At 41.1% G+C, this 22756-nt stretch overlaps 1 protein-coding gene across 1 annotated transcript in view; it reads left to right on the top strand.

Annotated features, from left to right (window-relative positions):
- The window catches only part of pfdn1 (prefoldin subunit 1), a 50373-nt gene extending 31144 nt beyond the window's left edge, over positions 1 to 19229 (top strand). Inside the window, exon 4 of the mRNA XM_007905522.2 lies at positions 18697 to 19229. Coding sequence (XP_007903713.1) covers positions 18697 to 18780 — 84 coding nt within the window. The 3' untranslated portion in view covers positions 18781 to 19229. The remainder of the gene's footprint in view (positions 1 to 18696) is intronic.
- The last annotated feature ends 3527 nt before the right edge of the window (positions 19230 to 22756 follow it).

Genomic DNA, 22756 nt, shown 5'->3' with positions numbered 1-22756 from the left:
GCATATCAGATTCACTTTATAAAACGTGTCTGCCAGTGAGAGGTTTAGTCTATTGCCAAGATGACTCCTACCCCTTTTGAAAGATAATACATTTCCACTGGTGAATAATATTATCTAGATTGAAACTACAAAGAAATGCTGTTGGTGCTTTTCAGATGGGCCATATTTTGTTAATCTGAAAATCTGTTCTGATCTCCAGTCTTATAGGCTGTATTTCTGAAGTACCTAAATTAGGTTGGAAATATAATGGTTTGGGCTCCCCATGTATTTTGCTTCAAAAATTCTAGCCCCTCATTCTGAACCTCAGCCATTTGAGGAGTAAATTCAGGCTAATAGCAACGTTTTGTACATCTATGAGCATTTGCAAATGCCATGGTATCTTTATTCTCAGTGGGTAGAAAAGGAGTGTGGCATTCTGCCAAACATACCAGAAAGCCTCCGATCTGAGTACAGTTTGCTGGTTTTGGATGAGGCAGCAGTGGGTGCTGAGGTTAGCCTCATTATAGCGGAGGGAAAAGTTTCTTGCTCATCCAGGAAGTAAATGTATACTTTGGATGGAGACGCCATTTGTGTTAGCCAGTGGTTAAATATACTCCTATTACTAGTATATAGGTAAACTCCCTAGCCTGGTAAGGTGTTTGGGGTGGGGAGGAAGGATGATGCCTGGTGGGAAGGAGGTCAGGGGAAGGGAATGTGGAGATGGTTGAATATTCTGAATTTGAGGTTCAAATACCTTCTTATAGGAAATGAGATGAAGCTAGTCTGTTTCCTCTCTGTGGCTTGATGGGGCAAATGGCTGTTCTTAGTTCCGCTTTATGTAAAGCACGTTATTTATGACCATGGATTTCAAGAAAACAATCTCCCGAATTGGTCAGCATTGGATGATGTATAATAAGTAAAATAATGGAGTTTTTCTCCCGATGTCCTGGCTGCCAATCTCCCCCAAATAATAAAACTGGAGATTCATTTCATGCCTGTTTGTGCAACTTAGTTTTACACAAGTTGGCTGCCGTGTTCATCTACAGAATACACTCATTACACTTTACATTAAATCTTGTGAAGCACTTTGAAGCATCCTGATTTGTAAGGTGCCATATCTAATGCAATTATTATTAATAATAATAAACTATTGTTCCTGCTTGCTGTCTACATTTTCTGGTTTGGCAATATTTATGTCTTGTATCATTAACTCTTTTAAAACTGATAACTCATTATCATGCAATGCATAGAGTGTAGAGTGATGACATGGTGTTACTGAGAAAGCAGAATCTGTTGTGACATTCCTCTGTTGTTTCATCATGGGCAAAGTTGGAATTAACTTATTGGTTGCACTACTTTTTAAATATGTTGAGCAGTTTAGCCACAGGCATTGGGCATAGACGATTTCCCTCTCACGCTACATCCGCCGTCCCAGCTCTCCCCGCCGTCCCAGCTCTCCCCGCCGTCCCAGCTCTCCCCGCCGTCCCAGCTCTCCCCGCCGTCCCAGCACCCATCCCGGTAGCAGCGTTGAGCAAACAGCACGAGTAGCCCGGGGCCCAGCACACTGTGTGTACAGGTGTGTAGCGTGGCCTAGTACACTGTGTGTACAGGTGTGTAGTGGGGTCTAGCATGTAGCGGAGGTGGGTGTTTGTAGTGGATTCCACTGGAAACGTGCGGCCGCACTTTTCTGTTGGCCCAGGTGATGGATTTCCATGCGTTCAGACGCCCGGTTAACCCCCCAAAAATGTTCATTAGTTATCAAAATCTATGACTAAACAATCTAACACTTATTTGATCTTACACAACAATTAGACATCTGTCTGGTTGATGAGATCACGATTCATGATAAGTGCGTGAATGAAATGCTCTTGAGATGGGACATAACTCAACACAACACCTGGTGCAGTGAGTGGGGAATCTGCACATTTTGCAAAGCCCACACGCAGCTATATTGTGAAAGGGGAGTCACGGAAATATTGAGCAGCAGGATTCACAATTCTCTTCAACTTGGAACTGTGCCTGCTGTGACTATGATGTACAATGAGTGCAGCGTTTACATTTTGGCATTTCCTATCATTGGGAAGTTGCTACTCCAGAACATGCCTATTTATTGCGTTTGGTGTTCAAGCCTCCAAATAAAATTGGTCCCTCACAGTTTGTGGGACACTGCTGTGCACAACTAGCTGCTGCGTTCACCCACAAAAAACACAGTCAATTCACTCTACAATATATCCTGTGAAGCGCGTTTGGATGTCTGAATGATGTGATAAGGCCCTTTATCAAAAAAAAGCAAGGATTATTACTGCACCTTATCAAATTGTGTAACTTCTCTCCTTTTTACTAGTTGTAACTAATTTGAGCGATTGCTAAAAGTCTCTGGGGATAATATGACTTGAGGTGAGACAGTTTTCCAGAGATATGGAAATCAACATGAGCAGTAGTCAGTGGGGTGCGTATTTCAAGAACTTTAGGCGAAACTAAATTAGCATAGATCTCCAGCACCCTGGGACGTCTTTCCGATGTGAAGGGCGCCATACAAGTGTCATTTGTTGTTCTTTCAGATGACCAGAGAAATTGTCAACAATTACATTTTTACACCTTTTGTGTGAGAATACTGAACCTTGCTTCCGCAGAACTTTATATTGAATTAACTGTTAATTGCCCATTTCCCTATACTGTCTGGAAGAACACATCATCCAAAGCATCATCATGAAGATTTATAGCTGTACAAATCCAGTGGCATGTACAGTAGAGTACCATTGTGCCTGTGATTTCAGATCTATAACCATGTGTGTAAGCAAGCAGGTCTGGTCACATTGAAGAGGATGTTGCAGTTTGAAGCGAGACTTCTGAGAGATTTGTCTGAGCATTAAGGCTTCAGGCGACAAACCTTTTAGATTTTTATTGAAACAATTTGCATTACATTAAGTCTAACTTTGCCGTGGAAGAGTTTGTGGAACAAAGAATTTAGTGAATTTAATGATTGCCTCAACAATTTGAAAGGGACTACTGAAATTCTGTAGCCACGCTCCAGTATCTTCTATGAAGTACACTGCTATTCAGATTGGTGTCACCAAGTTGTGCGTAGATTCTTGGCTGCGTCTCTTATCTACGAAGGTCCCTGCTAACGTGATTAAACTGTTTGGGTAATTGAAAGGTCAGGTATTGTGTAAAACATTATTTTGTTTTACAGTTTTTTAAAATTGCGATTATTTCTTACAGTTAAAATAATTTGCCTTGCGTTAAGTAAGTGTACAGGATGTGTAGTGCAGTGTATATAATGGACTAGACTTTCCAGAGTGCTTTGTGACTGTCCCTGACGATTGGGAGATGGGGGCGTACTGTTTCAACAATGCCTAGTAAGCTTGGGTTGTGCTGTGATAATGTTCCCATATTTGGGTATGACAATTCACATCCCCTTCTGTCATGCTCGGATCACAGAGGATGTGTCATTGAAGGACCGACCATCCAGCCGCTGGCAATAAGCCAACAATAAGGATCATCCAAAGCATCATCTTCCCGGCAGGGTGAAACCTTGGGCATGTTTCCTTACTCCACACGCCTGATAATAATCCCTCAAGAAAAAAAAACAATAATGAATTGGTCACTTCAATCCATGACTGTTTGTGGGACACTGCTGTGCGCAATTGGTTGCCCCGTTTCGCCCACAAAATACTAATAATAAATAATAATAATCCTTGCATTTGATATAGCGCTTTTCACGTCTTCTTGACGTCTCAAAGCGCTTCACAGAATAGACTGTAAAGTGAATTGACCGTATATTTGTGGGTGAAACGCGGCAGCCAATTGCACACAGCAGTGTCCCACAAACAGTCGTGGATTGAAAATGACCAATTTATTATTGTTTTGTTTTTTTGGAGGGATTATTATTAGGCTCTGTGTGGAGTAAGGAAACTTGCCCAAGGTTTCGCCCTCTGCCTGGAATTGAACTCAGGTCTCTCACTTGCAAAGCGAGTGCTCTAACCACTGAGCTACAGGACTCCACAAAATACACAGTCAATTCACTTTACAGTATATTCTGTGAAGCGCTTTGAGACGTCTCAACTATGTGACAAGGCTGTATATCAAAATACAAGGATTATTATTATCGTTTCATGAATTTCTTCTGCTTTTATATGAAATCAAATTTGGTAACTATTTTCAAGACACATTCAGTTTTTATGTGAAGAGTTAGTTGCCTTTGCACAGTAAATTTTTAATGGAAATGCAGCTTTGTTCTCTAATGTCTTACTTGTGTCCTGCTGCAGGAAATCTTTCAGAAGCTTTGCTGCTGCAACCATTTTGTTAGTGGTGTAATTCAAGATTGCTTTAAACCTTCAGCTCTCTGCCAGCATTGGAAGTGTTTCAAACAGATAGAACCACAGTCAGTCTCTGTGTGTATATGGTAACTAACAGTATGATGAAATGGAGGAAGCAATAAGCTCAAATGTAGTGCTTCTAGGTAATCAAATTGAAAGTTCCTTTGAAACGCAGTCACTTTTATACTGTATATTTAATTCTTAAAACACAGTGGTGAGGTACATTGGTGTCCAGCATGTTGCATGCATGCTTTTGATTCCAATTCCTGCTGTTGTTGAGAGACATCAAGTTGGGACTATTATCGGAGAGAGAGGGAAAGTTGGATTGCTCATGCACTCTACTACACGGATTAAAGCTGGTAACATTGGAATCTTTGGAACACTCTCTAGGCCATTTATGCTAACTGGAGAAAGTCCAAAGGAGTCCTTGTCTTGTGAGCGCATGCTAAGCAAGTAAATTAATTACTGCAATTAATTTTAATTCACTTTGCGATTAAAGACTAGATTTGACCAGCCATCAATCTTATGACGATGGAGCATATCTTAAATGTTCTGTCTTAGTTCAGCCCTGGCGTCGTTCATCAAGTGCTTTATAGTAAGAGCTCTTAATTTCTGGAAGCCTTAAATTAAAAAAAATCTTTTATAAAGATTTACTTATACAGTATACCATAATGTCTGACAGAATTCATATTTTTCAGTTTCCTGAGTAACACAAATCTGCTGGAATGATCTTTAACAATAATAATAACGATACTTGCGTTCGATATACAGTAGCGTCTTATCACATCATTGAGACGTCTCAAAGTGCTTCAAAGGATATACTAAAAAGTGGAGTGACTATGTATTTTGTGGGCAAAATAAATGGATTTACCCAATTTACTGAGAAGTTAACAACAACAGCAACAACAACAACATTCCATTTATAGAGCGCCTTTCACGTCGGAAGGACGTCCCAAGGCGCTGTACAGTTGGGTCAGGACCCAAGCAGGGGGGAAATGGTCAGGGTGAGGGGAGGGAAGGGAGGGAGCGAGGAGGGGGTAGAGAGTCGAGAGGGGAGCCAAAGGCTCGGTCAAAGAGAAAGGTCTTGAGACCGGCCTTGAAGGAGGAAAGGGAGGAGGCGGCGAAGGCACTGGGGGATAGAGTTCCAGAGCCTAGGGGCTGAGAGGCTGAAGGCCCGGCCACTGATGGTAGGGCAGTTGGGGCGGGGGATGTGGAGCAGACCGGAGCCAGAGGAACGGAGGGTACGGGCAGGTAGATATGGGGATAATAGGTCGGAGAGGTAGGAGGGAGCGAGGCCGTGAATGGCCTTGTAGGTGAGGATGAGGATCTTGAATTCAATCCTCTGGGGGATGGGGAGCCAGTGGAGGCGAGCGAGGGTGGGAGTGATGTGGTCCCGAAGCCTGGTGCGGGACAGTACACGAGCTGCAGAGTTCTGAATGACCTGCAGCTTGTGGAAGGCCGGCGAGGAGAGAGTTCCCATAGTCCAGCCTTGAGGTGATAAGTCCTGGAAGACTTGTTTTAAAACTGCTAAAAAATAATTTGTGACTTATTCCCATGTCATACATATTGAATCAATCATTTTCATAGTTTTGGTCAGTACTTGTGGTTTTCTTTAAAATGCATTATCCTCAATAACTATGCAGAGCTATTTCCTGTGTGTGAATGTCATATCATTGATCATTCCTACTGTTGGAGTGTTCACATTCTTGGAGTGCGTTCTTATGTTGAGCAGCACTATGATAAAAAAAATTGTGTGCATGAAAATGGTCGAATATGATTCATGGAAACCTCTAACTATAATTTATGCTGCATTTAGAAGTGTAAGTGATCGAGCGATGTAGAATTGTACCAGAAATCTGGTTTGTACATTCTTATCTTTTTATCAGATCATGTTAAAGAAACAACACCCACTATTGAAACTCTGCACATACAACATGAAAAGTCTTGTGTGTGCCTTGAGTTTCTTAGATAGGTGTGGTATCTGTGGAGTCCTGTAGCTCAGTGGTTAGAGCACTCGCTTTGCAAGTGAGAGACCTGAGTTCAATTCCAGGCAGAGGGCGAAACCTTGGGCAAGTTTCCTTACTCCACACAGAGCCTAATAATAATCCCTCCAAAAAAACAAAACAATAATAAAATTGATCATTTTCAATCCATATGACTGTTTGTGGGACATTGCTGTGCGCAATTGGCTGCCGCGTTCGCCCACAAATATACAGTCAATTCACTTTACAGTGTATTCTGTGCAACGCTTTGGGACGTCCTCCCGACGTGAAAAGCGCTATATCAAATGCAAGGATTAGTATTATTATTATTATTTAGTTGTAAAAGGTGAATACATACTACACACACACACACAGCAGTATGATTAAACTGGACATTTCCCCCCCGATCAATCTCACTCCATTATCGGAATTATAGTCTGTGGGGTGAAATACTAATTTGTATAAAAATAATTCTGATCTTCAAACATAACACTTTGGGGCATGATCGGTGTCATGATGTGGCTAAGCTTTGACTGAGCTCTGTACGAGGTGAAGAGAGCAGTTCAGTGCAATTCACGCAGATAATCAATCTCCAGGGACTACACTTTTCAAAAAGTTTTTTCTGTACTTGACTATTTCTTCCTGACCGCTAAAGCAACAGTGCTGATTTGTTTCCTATGCGACAGAGTGGTCATCACTTAACAGCAGAATGATCTCGTCACAAGAACTGAGCTGTGGTAGTTATGGCAGAGTATGATGTTGGAGCAGAAAAATGCAGCTGTTTTGAAGGGAGTGGAATCCAACGCTAATGTTCGACTTCCATTCAGCACTGTTTGTGTAAGGAGTGTATCTGGTAAAGCTCATTGCGGAAATAATCATTCAAATTCTACATAAACCGTTAGCACTTCCTTGATGTTGTGCTGCCCCTTTGACATTCATCAACCAGTTCATGTGGAGTCCTGTAGCTCAGTGGTTAGAGCACTCACTTTGCAAGCAAGAGACCTGGGTTCAATTCCAGGCAGAGGGCGAAACCTTGGGCAAGTTTCCTTACTCCACACACCTAATAATAATCCCTCCAAAAAAACAAAACAATAATAAATTGGTCATTTTCAATCTACGACTGTTTGTGGGACATTGCTGTGCACAATTGGCTGCCGCGTTCGCCCACAAATATACAGTCAATTCACTTTACAGTGTGTTCTGTGAAGCGCTTTGGGACGTCTAAAAGACGTGAAAAGCGCTATATCAAATGCAAGGATTATTATTATTGTAATCTCACACTTGCACAAGACTCCGACCGACCGGTGTTATGTTGTTTAAAATTCCATTGAATCTTGTTTTTTCATACCCAGTGCTGGCATTGTTGAAAGATGCCGCTTAATTGACTTTGAATGTGTAAAATGTTCCTTTGGCCACTAACAATGTCTTGCGTTGCTTAAGGAGAGGGATGCAGAGAGGCTGATCAGCACTGAAGTGGGTGGTTAGAAGAGGGAATGAAACAGAAAATTCCACTGGAACAACTATATATATATGTGGAGGAAGTATTTGTCTGATCCTTGTCTGACCTGCATTTCATTTAGTTTTAAGACGAGACAATGTCTCAGTAACCACAAATAAAGTGTTTAAGCAGCTTGGAAATGGCTAAACCGTATGCTGTCAAGTTTCTCAAAAATTGGAACATAGAAATAAATCCTTTTTTTTCACAGGAATGTTCCTGTAACACTTTTAATCAGAGTATGATTAAATTGTAGGATAGTGGTTAGAGCGCTCGCTTCGCAAGTGAGAGGACATGGATTAGATTCCTAGGAGGTCGAAACCCTAGGCAAATGTCCTTAATCCACACACCTCTGTTTACCTAGTAGTAAGTAGGAATACAGTTGTTAGTTGATTGGGGGATTGCTTTCTGGGTGTAATAATTTCTCCCAAAAATAATAATAGTAATAGTTTGGTCACTCATTCCATGACTGTTTGTGGGACACTGCTGTGTGCAATTGGCTGCCATGTTTTGCTCACAAAATATGCAGTCAATTCACTTTACAGTATATTCTTGAAACGCTTTGAGATATCTCAACAATGTGATCATAATAAATAATAATATTCCTTGCATTTGACAGCGCTTTATCACATGCTCAAGACCTCTCAAAGAGCTTCACAGAATATGCTGTAAAGTGTAGTGACTGTATTTTGTGGGTACTATGTCAAATGCAAGGATATATTAAAAAAATGTGTATAATATCAATAAATGGATTTCTATGCATATTAATCTGAAGAACGGGTTTGTCCATTCATTCATAGCTACCAATCTTCCTGGGACTTTTTAAAGAATATTTTTTCTGTGATCAGCTTTCGGTGCCGTTCATCCCCTAACACTGTTAGGAAAGAAACCTACAGTGGTTCAGCAGATCCATCACAATTTCCACAAGGCGCTTAATTTTTTATTTGTGACGTTTACTTTCCAAAAGTCCAGTAAAAGTATTGCCGTGATTAAAACTTGTTTGTGTGTGTTGGCGTGTCAGAACAGCAGCTTGCTGGACTCCCCTCTGGAGGGCTGTAAACTTAATTGCAATTCTAGACTGTTGCTCAGCCGGGTCTGCTTTGTTGGAAGCGGTTCCTAGTTCAGAACTTTGCTGTGTGTTATAAATCTGCTTGTGGACTCCTCAGTCTCTGGGAGGTACACCAGTGACACAACCATTAGCAATCATTTTATTAGTGAAAATATTTTTTTATTTACCCTAAAATAATTAAAGGGGTTGATCCCACCTTGTTGCTATGTACTCATAATAATACCAATAATCCTTGCATTTGATATAGAGTCTTATCACATCTCTGAGATGTCACAAAGTGCTTCACAGAATGTACTGTAAAGTGAATTGACTATATTGTGTGGGTGAAACGCGGCAGTCAATTGCACACAGCAGTGTCCCATAAACAGTCATGGATTCAGTGACCAATTAATTTTTTTTAGGGAATTATTACTATTACTATTATTATGTTGGGAATCTCCATGCATTTGTAGAAGTCTGTCTGGATTGGATACTCTTATAGGTGGCAATTGGTCTCCATTTGTCAGATACCCAGTTGACCAATTTTTTAAAAAATAGCCCTTTCATTTTTACCTTGTTACTAAAATTATCTGCTTCTATCAAATATTATTCTCTTGCTTGTGATTAAAAGAATAATTAATTTTCTATATCAGTGTCTGTTAATCACACAAACGGAAAATAAATATTTCTCAAACTCTCTGGAATTTGTAACGGATTTTGCAGTGCATATATATATATATGAATAACTGATTTTGTAGGAAGCGTAGGAAGATTGTAAACTTTGTGGTTGTTGCCAATTACCACATTTTGTGTCACGTCCTCTGTCGTGTTTGATCACATTCATGAACTTTGTGAAGTTTCAAAGTGTTTTGTAGGAAATTGCTGTAAGAATTTAAATGAGCTGCACTTTCATTTTAAGGTTAGTGAAATATATTCCAGTCATAGAACTGGCAGGGAGTGGTACATTGCCTGAAGGAAATCTGAATGAAGGAGAGAAAAGAGGATAAAAACATTTGCGTCCTCTCAGTTACATTTTATGGGCGTTCGCTCTCAAAACCCACAGACACTACACTTTACAGCATACCCTGTGAAGCGCTTCGAAATGTCCTCCAGGCATAAAAGGCGCTGTACCAAATGTCAGGATTATTATTGCATAAAAAATAAATCCTTTACCTAACTGCCTGTTAGGACCCCATTTAATGGATCCGTTGTAATTAAAGTTTATTAGAAAGTCTTTTGTGTGCAGATCCTGCATTGTTGTAGTATGGAAATGTGCTCCTCAGCAGGGTTCCCAATGTGAGCCATATTGAGTGGAAGCTGTGGTGGTTATCAGTGTTGGGATGGGAGGAGGGCACAGACAATCCTGGGTTTTCTCCAAAACTTCCTGGTAGCTGGTATCAAAGGCAGGTATTGGCGGCAGCTTAGAAGCTGACTCCGCATCTGGGATGCCTGCTGGCTCCTGGCATTGAGCCAGGTAGACAGAAAGGTATGAAAGGAGAGCTTACTCCTGTTTTAAATTTTGAATGCATTGGCCAAAAATCATGTTGCTCTGCTTTTTCACATGAACTGTTCCATTGGACAATGCCAGGAGACCATGGGGAATATCGTAGAGATTCAAGATCTAAATTTCATTTCATCTCAGTAAAAGCAGACCCCATCTGGGAACCGCAATATCGTCCTCCACATACATGCACTAGCATACATACATGATCTCGCTTTATTTCCCTCCATGATAGGATTCCTCCCTTTTGACTCATATAGACATCCATGTACCTCAATAATTCCTCTCCCTCCCTTCCTGCTGGGCCTGGACGATGCATAACTGTTACTAAAGGTGAGTTTTACAGGACTATAATCGCTTCCCTATATGGGCAAAACAGCATGCTGACTATGAATGTTAAGCAGCTGCGTACACTTTGGCCGTGTGCTTCACACCGTTGCACATTACACAACAAACATTCCCCTGGCAACAAATAACGAGCAGACCAAAACAAGCAGTTAAAACAGTCAAAGCTTGTGTTCATCTCATTTTTATAAATCACTTTCCAATGCTTTTGAGGGAATAGATTGTTTAACTTCTATTAATCCCTACATTGTCGATGGAAACGTTCCCCGTTGGGTTCAGTGGATAATTGTGTTGTGGACTGTATCTGCCTGTGTATAGAGGGAACTGCAGCTCTCCTTTAATAATAATAATCCTTGCATTTGATATAGTGCCTTATCATGTTGTTGAGACGTCGCAAAGTGCTTCACAGAATACATTGTAAAGTGTGTATTTTATGGGTGAAATGTGGCAGCTAATTTTGCACAGCAGTGTCCCACAAATAGTGCTGGATTGAGTGACCAAATTATTATTTTTTAAAATTAAGGGAAGGATTGCTTAATTATATAATTAACAACTGGTGCTTTTCATTTGTTGAGGAGGTGTGCTCTTTACACTCACATTTACACAAAACGCAAAATGAAGCTATGTTTAACAAAGTCCGCTGTCTGCATTAAACCCTCAGCCTGAATCAATGTGCTTAGGAGAAAGAGGGAGAAAATTGTGGAAATGTATATTGATCAGTATAAAATTGAAACAGGTAACACAAGAATGACTGGTTCACAAATGCATTGAAATGGGGTATGGTCAGTAGATTGGATCTTATTTACTAAGCTCCAAAATGATCATATCTCTCACTGCGTTGTCAAAAAGTAACCATCCCATTATTAGAGTTTAAAAGACTTGTATTTTGCCTTGAATAATTTGGCTCTTGGTGCATGTGTAAGGCTCAGTCTCATCTTATCATTCTGATTTATGAGCAAGTTGAACGTATAACTTGTGCCCCAAAGCCAAAGTTATTTGTTGGCTACTTAATCACTTCCTGCTAAGTCGACCTACCTCCCGGACATTATGGTTTGAATCATTTCATGACCAGTTTATTACTCAACTTGTTTCTGTGAAGCATGGAGTAAAGGAGAGCTAAGCAGAAATATTTCACTAGCGTCTTGTGCAAAAGAGCTAGGAGGAAGTGTGTCTTTATGTGTGCTTTTGCACAAGATGCATGATAAAATTAGCTAGAGAGCTAGAGATCTAAAAAGGAATAATTTATAGAGGCACAAAGGGGAAAAAGCAGGTAAAAAAGATTGAATGGATTGCACTGCCTTATTTTCATCCCTTACATAGGTTTCCTCTATCACACTATACACTGGCTGTCATGCATACTGCTTTGTGCTTGCTCAATGACTTACAAAGCAAATCAGTTAAAGAACTAGGCCTTGTTTAGCGTCCAAGTTTAGAGGAAAGTGCTGAGCTGTGGTAGAACTCAACTAAGGCAAGGAGCAGTGGTGGTTACCATGGGATAGGTGGTTGCCATGTTTTCCTGTCTACCAGCTACTCAAAAAAATCCAAAGACTAAACAAATCTTCTTTTCAAATCTGGAAACTACAGGATGTTAAATTCAAAAGTGAATTCCATTGAGCTCTATGTCACTTTGTGTTCTTAAACTTGGCATTAGTGATTTAACAAACTTTGTTAATGCATCTGTGAAACAAAACTGATTTCATTGGCAATAATAAAAAATAATGATCCTTGCATATGATATCACGACTTATCACGCCATTGAGACGTCTCAAAGTGCTTAATAATGATAATAATCCTTGCATTTGATATAGCGCTTTTCACGTCTTATTGACGTCACAAAGCACTTCACAGAATAGACTTCTCAGGATACACTGTAAAGTGAATTAACTGTATTTTGTGGGCACCAATTTATATATTTACAATGTGCAAATGAATAGGCTGTTTCACGGTGTGCGTTTTATGTATAAATGAAACAGAATATTGGTGGTAGACTACAGTGGCTAATACTTGGGGTACTTAGATATTTCCCAGTGATTATTATATGGTGAGCTGTGTATTATGCTATTGCTGCAGTGTGGACCAGGTTGTAGTCCAAGTACATTCAACAGCTTCTTCTAAATTAGGTAACGTAATTCATCACCATCACAGTATAAGGTATTACGTGCCATAGGTATATCATAAGAGCACAAGATTAGTTTGGATGAAGAAGGCCCTTTGGCCATCTGATCTCATCCCACCAGAACACCCACGGCATTGAGCTGTTTTTTAAATGAGTCCGTCTGCACTGGGGCTATCATTAGTGTTTACAAATTATTGGGTAGCAGATGATAAATTCCACGGAATCTTACTGAGCGGTGTGCTTCTATAATGACAAATCGCTCAAGTGTATCAAATTCTAGTTTCAACTTGTCGACAGACAAGGAAGGTCCTGTTCCTGTTGTGTGTGTGTGTGTGTATGCGCTCGGAAGATTCTCAGTAGGAAGTATTTTCCATATATGGTCACAGGTTAGGCTGACACCTCAGTACCTAACATTGATACCACGATGCACTGTGGCATTGCATCACTGAAGAGTTGGGTGCAACTAATAAAAGGAAGTTGTGGGGACAGAAGCTTATTGTATTGGCCACTGACCAGCTTGGCGGGTTTCCAGGTATCTGCAGCTCTTTGCCCTTGGACAAATGTCAGTTGCATTGTGTGTTTGATCTCTTCCTGCTGTAACCAACAGAAAGCGGTTATAGAAATGCGATCTATCTATCACAGCAATATTTAGTTTAAAGTGACATACTACTTTGGAGCTTGCAGTAGAACCCAACATTATAAAAATAAATTTGTCAATTTTATTGGTGAAACCAGTTATTGAAACATATTAATTTTTTTAAATGTAAAAATAAGAAATAATAATCCTTACTATTAGCACTTTTCATGCCAAGATGACAGAATTTGGATTTTGTCTATTTTTGCTTCTCTGATGCCTTTAGTAAACGGCAAACCTCTCAAGTGTATTAAATGTGACGACCATATTTGTGGTCTTTATGAAATGGGTGTTAACTGATGCCACTGGTCAGAGCAGTGAGTGCATTGTCATTCTCACTGAAGGTAACAACTGATCATAGGTTCTCCATTAATGGGACAGAATGTATCTCTGCAAATATGAGAAAATAAGAATGGACAATTGCAGTTAATCAGTTCAGATTAGGCACATCAAGTAACAAAAAGATAAATAATTGCAAGATATGAATGTACACACTCCTCTGAGGGAAGATTGCAATTTGAGCATTTATTACATCTGCATTATTACTTAACAGACTGAAATAAATATTTGCTGGTGAGATTGACAGGCACAGGTTCCTGTATAGAAGTGCTGTTTCTTTTGGCATTGAGCTTCTATTATAGAGTCCTGCGCGCAAGCAGACAGCAAACCAATTGGACAGAATTTTGCTCTCATACTGTATCCAATCGTTGGTTTTCCGAGGACGTGAGAGTGATGTGTTACTACTTTTCGAACTGTTTGATAGTTTCTGAAATAAGACTGCCCCCTACTGCTCCAAATGATTTGTTCCATGCTCTCAACTTACCAAACGGGCATCAACTCTTATGGGTCTTCCCTAACTGCTTAGCAGATACAGATATCAACTCCTTGGTGCAGGAGCTTTGCTATGAAGCTATGAAGACCTCAAGGTTGTTTTTAACTAGCTGATCTCAGTTGTTGATGGGGTACCGCATTTAGCTTCAGCATGCCTGGGCTGGTCAAGGGGAGGGGAGGGGTGGGGTGTCAAATGGATCTCTTCCTCTCCTTCTTTGCCATCCAATGATCCTCTGCTTCCCAGCGCAAGTGCTTTGCATTTCTTACCAATGTCCAGACTCCCTGCCCAGACGCGCAAGACGTGTAAACAGTAGCCGTTTGAGAGATGGCCCCAGAAAGAGTCAACAGGCGCAACGGGGGAGGTGAGGAGACCATCGGCAAATACAACACCATAACAATCCTCCAACTGTGAAGTTGTTTTATTTGGTGGAAAGGAGATCAAGGGAGTCTTTGTTAAATGCGAAACTACTTGGCAAGTACTAAGTGCCTGCCTGTGAAACCCATAATAATAATCCTTACATTAATCCAGTCATTGGAACAATCTGCTCAAGAGGCCGACGCTATCTAAATCTCGTGATTATATATTTCATGTTCGAGCAGGAGTTTTGAAAATTTTTTGGTAACATGAAGCGTTGGCAGTGGCACCATTCTGATTTCAAGAGCCCACGTTGATAGATGTTTCAACTCAACAAATACAATCTGTGTTGAAAGTACGGCCGTAAAATGTAACTGATCACACTTCTTAACTCTTGTAAATGATCGCATGGCTTATCAGCATGACTCAGCAATTTTCCACTCTGCCCGATAGGGTGTAGCTTTGTATATGTTATATTGCTCTCTCCAAACCTGGAGACTGACCACCTACTCTTGTCTTCAAAACTTCATAGCCTGTTAGGTTTCAGTTATAAATTATATTAATATAAATAAACTTGCTAATCAATCAGAGAAGTTTCTGGAGTGACAATACTCGGAAAGTATTTTATGAGAAGTTTTTCCCATTTTACTACAGTGCTGCTGTCTGACTCCAGTTGACAGAGTAAGAGAAACATACACAACTCAAATTGTCTCCATTCGAATCAGGTTTATACATTCAACTTTTCTGTCTGGTTCAGGAATCATACGGGAGTGAACGGGAAGTGATCTGTTGGATTGGAATTTGTTTGGTTTAGAGTATGTGGATACTGCTGTACGTGGATTTTCTCTGTACAAACATTTGAGTATCTCTAAAATATTCTGAATTCAGGAGCTCACGTTGATAGATGTTTCAACTCAACAAATACAATCTGTGTTGAAAGTACGGCCGTAAAATGAAACTGTTCGTTTCAAATCCAACTGGAATGCCTCAAATAAGTTTGTCTCATTACAAATAATAAGATTTTTTGCCCCTCAATTATCCTTTTTACCCCACATCCGTGCCATGTCCCTCTCTGCCTTCCCCCACCTCCAGAACATCGCCAGGCTCTACCACTGTCTCACACCGCAGGCTGCAGAGACCCTCATACATCCAGGCTCGACTACGCAAACTCCTTGCTCGTCCGCCTTCCCAACTACTCCCTCCATAGGCTGCAGATCATCCAGAACTCTGCAGCCCGTGTTCTCTCCCGCACCAGGCTCCGCGACCTTGTCACCCCAGTCCTCGCCTGACTCATCACACAGAGGATACAATTCAAGATCCTGGTCCTCACCTTCAAAGCCCTCCACGGCCTCGCTCCACCTACCTCTGGGACCTTCTAAGCCCCTATCAACCTGCCCGCTCCCTCGGCTTATCGGGCTCCGTCCTGATTCACGTTCCCCGCCTCGCCCACCCCACCATTGGCGGGCGGGCCTTCTGCCATTCTGCCCCCACTCTCTGGAACACTATCAAGTAGTCCCTCCGCCTCGCCCCCTCCCTTGTCTCCGTCAAGACCCGTCTTAAGACTCTCCTCTTCGACCGTGCCTTCGGTCACCCTCCTTCTACTTACGCCCTCTACTTTCCCCAATCCCGACCTCCAGCTTGGGTCCGAAACACTGATTGTCCAGTGCCTTGGGAAGTCCTCCTGACATGAAAGGCAGTATACAAATGTAATTTTGTTGTAATGTTTCTTGCATTTGACTTAGCACGTTACTTATCACTTTGCCAAAGTCTCAGAGAGCTTAACAAGAATGATTGCAAAGTGTGGTGACTGTCCATGTGGCAGACAGATTTGCACACAGCAATGTCCCAGGAATAGCCATGAAGTGAAATGATTTTGTCGGGAGGATTTTTGACCAGGATGCTGGGAGAAACTCCTTTTTTTCGAACAGTGATCTTTAATGTTCACCTGACAGACAGGTGATGTCTCTCTTTAATGTCTCTGACAACGCAGTGCAGCTCCAGAGCTGTTTTGGAGTGTCAGCCTAGCCTGGGGCATGAATCCACAAACCTCTCACTCAGAGATGAGACTATTATCAACTAAGCCAGGTTGGCACTTCCTGATTAACTTTTGATCTTCTGATAAATGATAGCAAATTTTTCTTTTCCTTTGAAGACAATGTGGCAAGTTTCCATACTCCACACGCCTCTGTTTACCTAGCAGTAAATAAGAACCTGGTTGTTAGTGAATTGACTGATCGCTTTCCGGGCATAATAATCTTTCAAAAAAAATTGGTGACTCAATCCACGACTATTTGTGGGATAGTGCTGTGCGCACTTGGCTGCCATGTTTCGTCCACAAAATACACAATCAATCCACTTTACAGTATATATATTCTGTGAAGCGCTTTGAGACATCTCAATGACATGATAAGGTGCAATATCAAATGGAAGGATTATTATTATTATAATCATAAGTTTTACAAAGATCTCGGTTTGTGTTGTGAAGTTTTAAACTGTCACAAGGACAGCTATTCTATTTCTGGAATGTTGCATTTAGGAACTTTCCAACTCTGCGAATGAAAGGAACAAAACAGGAATTGGGTGTACAGCAATAACATCATCAACTGAGCTGATAGAGGTGAATAAGAACAACCTGGCATGGAAAATACTGTATGAATTAAGATAACAGGAGGTGTAGACTTGTGTTAAAAACAACAAGGCGCCAGTTACTATTGATGTAACTGCGCATTCTGTTTTTTTGGAACATGACCGGGAAAATGCAAAACATTTCCTATTTTGGAATTTATGCAATTTATTAATCATTGTCGGACAAGTAGGTTAATAATAGTAATCCTTGCATTTAATATAACGGCTTTCACATCGGGAGCCGTCTCAAAGCGCTTCACAGGATTTACTGTAAAGCCTTGTGACTGTGAATTTTCTAACTGAATGTGGTAACTGATTTGCGCAACAGCAACATCCTACAAACGGCCATAGAGTGAAAGACGAATTTTATCTCATGGGATTATTCCAGTACACAGGCAGAAACTGTCCTTTCTTTCGAATAGTGCTTTGGGATCTTCAACGTCCGCTTGAACAGGAAAGCGGTTTAATGTTGTTGGTTTAATGTCTTATTCAGAGGATGGCACTTCCAACAATGCAGCACTCCCCTGCTCCCCCAGGCACTGTGTTGGATTGACAGTACACACTGTGAGTTCAAAGTCCTGACATGGGGCTTGAACCCATGAACCCCTTACTCAGAGGCGAGAGTGCAACTGATTGAGCCAGACTGACATCCCTGTATGCCGCACAAGCAATTATCAAAGCACATTTGTGCACTGATTGGATTTTCATTTGTTTGCTTGGGTTGTGTGAAGTTGGTGTTAACATTTAAGAAAACAGCATTTTGTCTTTAATACATACCTTGTGAATTCAAACTGACTAGTTTTGAGGTTGCTATAGTCATATTTCAGTAGCATGTGAAAAAGCACTAAATAAACATAGTGATACATCCCTTTAATATTACTTTACGAGCAATAAATGGCTCTTTGATGTGTACGGTTGAGAAAGTGGATTTATAATTTCAGTTTTAAGGCCGTTTCCTGTTATAGTTTGGCAGAGACCGAATTTGTGGTTGATGCATTGCATTCCTTTTAATCACTTTAGTCACAATTATCCATTGAATCATTTTACAATGTAAGTGTTGTAAAATTCCTTGTGCTAAATCGATTTGCTGATCCTTTCTGACCTGATGGCTACCTATGTAGGGATTCTGCTTGCTCCTGGTGAATGTGTTGGTAGTGGATGGTTTCTTATCTGACCTTTCCTGGTCAGGTTATAATAATAATAATAATTCTTGCATTTTGATATAGCGCTTTTCACGTCAGGAGAACGTCCCAAAGCGCTTCACAGAATATACTGTAAAGTGAATTGACTGTATATTTGTGGGCGAACAAATATCAGTCAGGTGATGATGCTTAGTTTGTCTCAACGCTGACTGACTCTCTGACTGTATTTATGGTTGATCCTGTCTGTGTGTGTGCTTGAAAACTGTGGAAGCATTAAATTGCAAAGAAATTCATTAAGCTGCTTCTGCTTATTTTTCTTCACAGCAAAGGAAATCGTACTTGGAACGCAGTGTGAAAGACGCAGAAGACAATATCAGAGAAATGCTATCAGCGAGAAGAGGACAATAACAGTTTTCACTATCAGTGAAACTTAAACAAAATATTTTACTGTAAAATTGTGGCTTTACAAGAGCACATTGTTCCACTCTGAATCCAGCTACATTTTTCTTACAATCTCTGCTTACGTTCTCATTCTTTTGTTCAACTGTTTGGTATTTTCAGAAACACCTTATTTTGGCTTCTGTGGAAAACATAAATAAGCAGTAAGATTTAAGTTTTTTTTGGTACAGTATTTAACACTGAAATGTCAGTCTGTGTGTGTCTGAATTTCAGTTTTTTTTTTCGCGACTACTTTTAATTACCCCAAGTCTATCACACGTCAACTCTAATGTCCTAAAATCTGGCACACATTTGTTTCATATTGGGATGTGTATTTATGAATACTTGGTATTTTTTACTTTGAGAACAATTGTTGTATTATTTGTGGTAGATTCAATGAAATGTACCCCCCCCCCCCCCCCCCCACACACACACCCTTACCCTTTGTTTTGAAAATAAAATGCATAAAACTGTTGAGAAGATGTTTTGATGCCAAGTATTTAGCCTCGTAATTCTAAACGCAAGGACTATGGTAATTCTGCATTGCTTTAATTCTTTGAATGTAACATATTGTTTGCTTGTGTTGTCTTGACGCCATATCCTGTCCTCCAGCCAGTAGTCCTATTTAACCCACGTCACGTTTGTGGGCCATCAATGCCATTTTGTATCTGCCAGTGGATGCATTGAGCAGGGTTAAATGCTGAGTCTCCTCTGAGCACGTTGCTGAGCTCTGGTAACCAGAGAGTGCCCCCTCTCGTGGCCTGACAGAGCTGAGAACTGGCCCATCGTTGCATGAAATGTCACAAGCAAGAGGCTGGTGGTAACTGAGCTCTGCTCCTGCTGTGCGTGAGAATCCAGTGTCTCACTACTCGAAGCCATTGGACTGCTAAGAAAAGACATTGCTGCAGATTTAAATAGTTGCGGTGCAGTCATGCTAATGAAACTCGAATAGCTTTTGAATGAGTCTGTTAATATCTTTTGAAACTGTTTTCTAGAGGAGGTGTAAAAGGAAATTCCTTTTTGCTGTGATAACTTGATAATGCTGTGTGAAGTCTTCCGCAAAGTAATTCTTTTGATAGGTTTTTATGAGCAGTGATCTGACGCGAGTTGTGGAGTTATAGAAACTAAGGTTACCATTTGCAGGATAGAAACAATCCCACGCTTCACTTATTCTGATCTCTTCTGGCAACGCAATAACAGTAGCTCGGTGTTTTGGTAACCAGTAAACTTGAGCCTTTTGTGCACAACTGATAACATCAGCCTGGCTCAGTTGGTAGCACTCTCACCCGTGAGTCATTACGTTATTGCCCATTGTTGAGGACTTTGAGCTCACTAGTCCTGGCTGAATGAGCAGTTTTGGGAGAGTGCTGCGTTGTTGGAGGGTTCTTCAGATTAGATGTTCAGCTGCACTTCTACCTCCCTATTCAGGTGGAAGTTCATGTGACCTGGTTTGGGCTTCGTCTTTTTCTAATGACCGAGTCCCGTTGCACAGCATTAGTCTCATGTTGGCACTCATAGGAACCTAAACATGCTGATCTGTGTTAGGTGTTTGAGGAGAAAGAACTTTGAACTTGGTCTAGGCTGACAGTCAACAACAATACCAACTTGCATTTATATCGCGCCCTTTACGTGGGGTTGAGCCCCAGAGTGCTTCACAGTGGGGGAGTCTGACAACGAGCCAAGGGGAGCGGGAGAGGGGAGGTGACCGTAAGTACGATCAAAAATGAGGGTCTTTAGACTGGATTTGAAGGTGGGGGCAAGGCAGAGGGATTGAGGGAGAGAGTTCCAGAGTTTCGGGGCATAGTGGCTGAAGGAACGACCACCGATGGTGGAGTGGAGGAGACAAGGGCCAAACAGGAGGCCAGAGCCAGCCAAGCGGAGGCAGTGGGTGGTGGAGTGAGGGATAAGGAGGTCGGATAGGTAGCGAGGTATGAGGGAGTGAAGTCATTTGAAAACGAGTGAGAGGGTCTTGAAATTGATACATTCGATGATTGGGAGCCAGTTGAGCCCGGCAAGGCCTTGGGACGTCCTCCCGACGTGAAAGGCGCTCTATAAATGCAATCTTGTTGTTGATGGGGGGACGGAGTTTAGTGCAGGTGAGTATCCGGGCGGCGCAGTTTTCAATTGGTTGGATTTTGTGTGCGGTGGAGATGGGGAGAGCAGTGAAGAGGGCATTGGAATAGTCCAGCCGGGAAGTGAAGATGTGGACGAGGATTTCAGCTGCGCCAGTTGTGAGGTAATGTGGCAATGTGAGGCAATATGGCGGAGCTGGAAAAAAAGTCCAGTGCAATGCTGGGGATGTGCAGCATTGTTGGGAGTTGTAATCTTTTGGATGAAGCATTTATCTCAAACCAGGTTGAAGTCCTTCAGTGGGCAGTAGTGTTAGCAGGGTCCAGAATCGGTTTATTGTCATTAGTTTGCGTAAAGTGAAGTTCTGCTTTTATGCAGTATCTCCCTGAAAGGTTTGTGTTTGGAGCCCTCGTGTGGCAATGGAAAGTAACTGCCGTTAAAAGGTTCACCACATTTAGCGATTTTACAGAAGTTTGGGTTTGTACATCAATGGTAAGCTATGTGGGTTTAGCTGGTTAGACTCCTGTAGTTACCCCAACACACACTGTGGGGTCCCCAAGCCTTGGCTCTTGCCAACCTGTGCTTAATACTTTCCAGAATTAGGTAAGCAGGATGTGGCCCTCCAGGGAGAGAATGCGGATTCCATTCCAGCAATCTATCTCTGTGATTTCCATGTGTAGGTGGAATTCATGGAATTCTCAGCTTGGTTTGGACACTCTTAAGCACGGTGATGGGTTTCCACATGTTTCAAACACTCAGCTGACCAAAAAACAAAATACTTCAGGGATGTAAACCTGTCGATTTACATTTTAAGCCGGTATGCAAGTTATTCCATTAATACTGTACTGGTGTGCAGTTTTGTTTTTAATTCCTTCAACTACAGTTCTGAAGCAAACAAATGTTTGCAAAGTCTAAATTATTCCTAACTTAGTACACTACTTCTGAAGCTAAAGTGTAGTTTTTCCACAATGTTGTTTCGTTAAAAAGATCAGAAAACTCACCCAACTCTTACTGACCGATCTTGTGATCTTGTGAGTGCAGTGGTTGATCAAATACGTCTGGAGTTGGAAATGGTATTAATTTCAGGAACAGTAGTGGGTGGCTGATAAAATAATAATGATCCTTGCATTTGATATAGCACCTAATCATGTCATTGAGACGTCTCAAAGCACTTCACAGAATGTATTGTAAAGTGGAGTGACTGTGCATTTTGTGCAAAGTAGAGAGCTGCTTTTTGTGGAAACCAGAATCTGATATTCATCTTCCAAAAAAGGTTGGATTTAAAAGACTGCAAAATATTTGGGGCTGTAATCATGACCATCGTTTGGCAAAGCAGATCGGTCCCTTTTGAACATCAAACACAGAACGTGGTTATTCAAATTGCCTGTGAACCAAAATAAGGATTGAAATTCTATCATCAGCAGCTGTCATACTCTGCAGATACAGCTATGTACACGGCCCATAGTAACTGGAAGCTCCAGCACTTTACTCTTCCATGTTAGGCTGGGAATAGACAACCATTTGAGCTGTTTACAAACAGAGTGGGATAGGACCACAGGGTCTAATATTTAGTCTGCTTTTGACGAATCACCAGAAGGTGACTTTGTACAGACCAGCAAGCTCTAAATAAATGGCAAGCAATGAATTTAGGAATGTGAATCAGAGCCATGTGGATACTTTTACACAATCTCTAAATGATACGCTCAACAGCTTGCATTTATATAGCGCCCCTCACACAAGGTAGCGTCTCAAAGTGCTCTAGCTTAATTTGTGGTTAAATAGCTGCGGGTATGTGTGAAATCTTGAACTTTTAGTCTAATTATTGTATTATTATTATAGGATTATTATTAGAAACAAGTGCAAGAGTGGGATTCGG

The sequence above is a fragment of the Callorhinchus milii genome, unplaced genomic scaffold (assembly GCF_018977255.1).
Source record: "Callorhinchus milii isolate IMCB2004 unplaced genomic scaffold, IMCB_Cmil_1.0 Scaffold13, whole genome shotgun sequence".
Classification (NCBI taxonomy): Eukaryota; Metazoa; Chordata; class Chondrichthyes; order Chimaeriformes; family Callorhinchidae; genus Callorhinchus; species Callorhinchus milii.
This window is presented reverse-complemented; position numbering and strand designations above follow the sequence as displayed.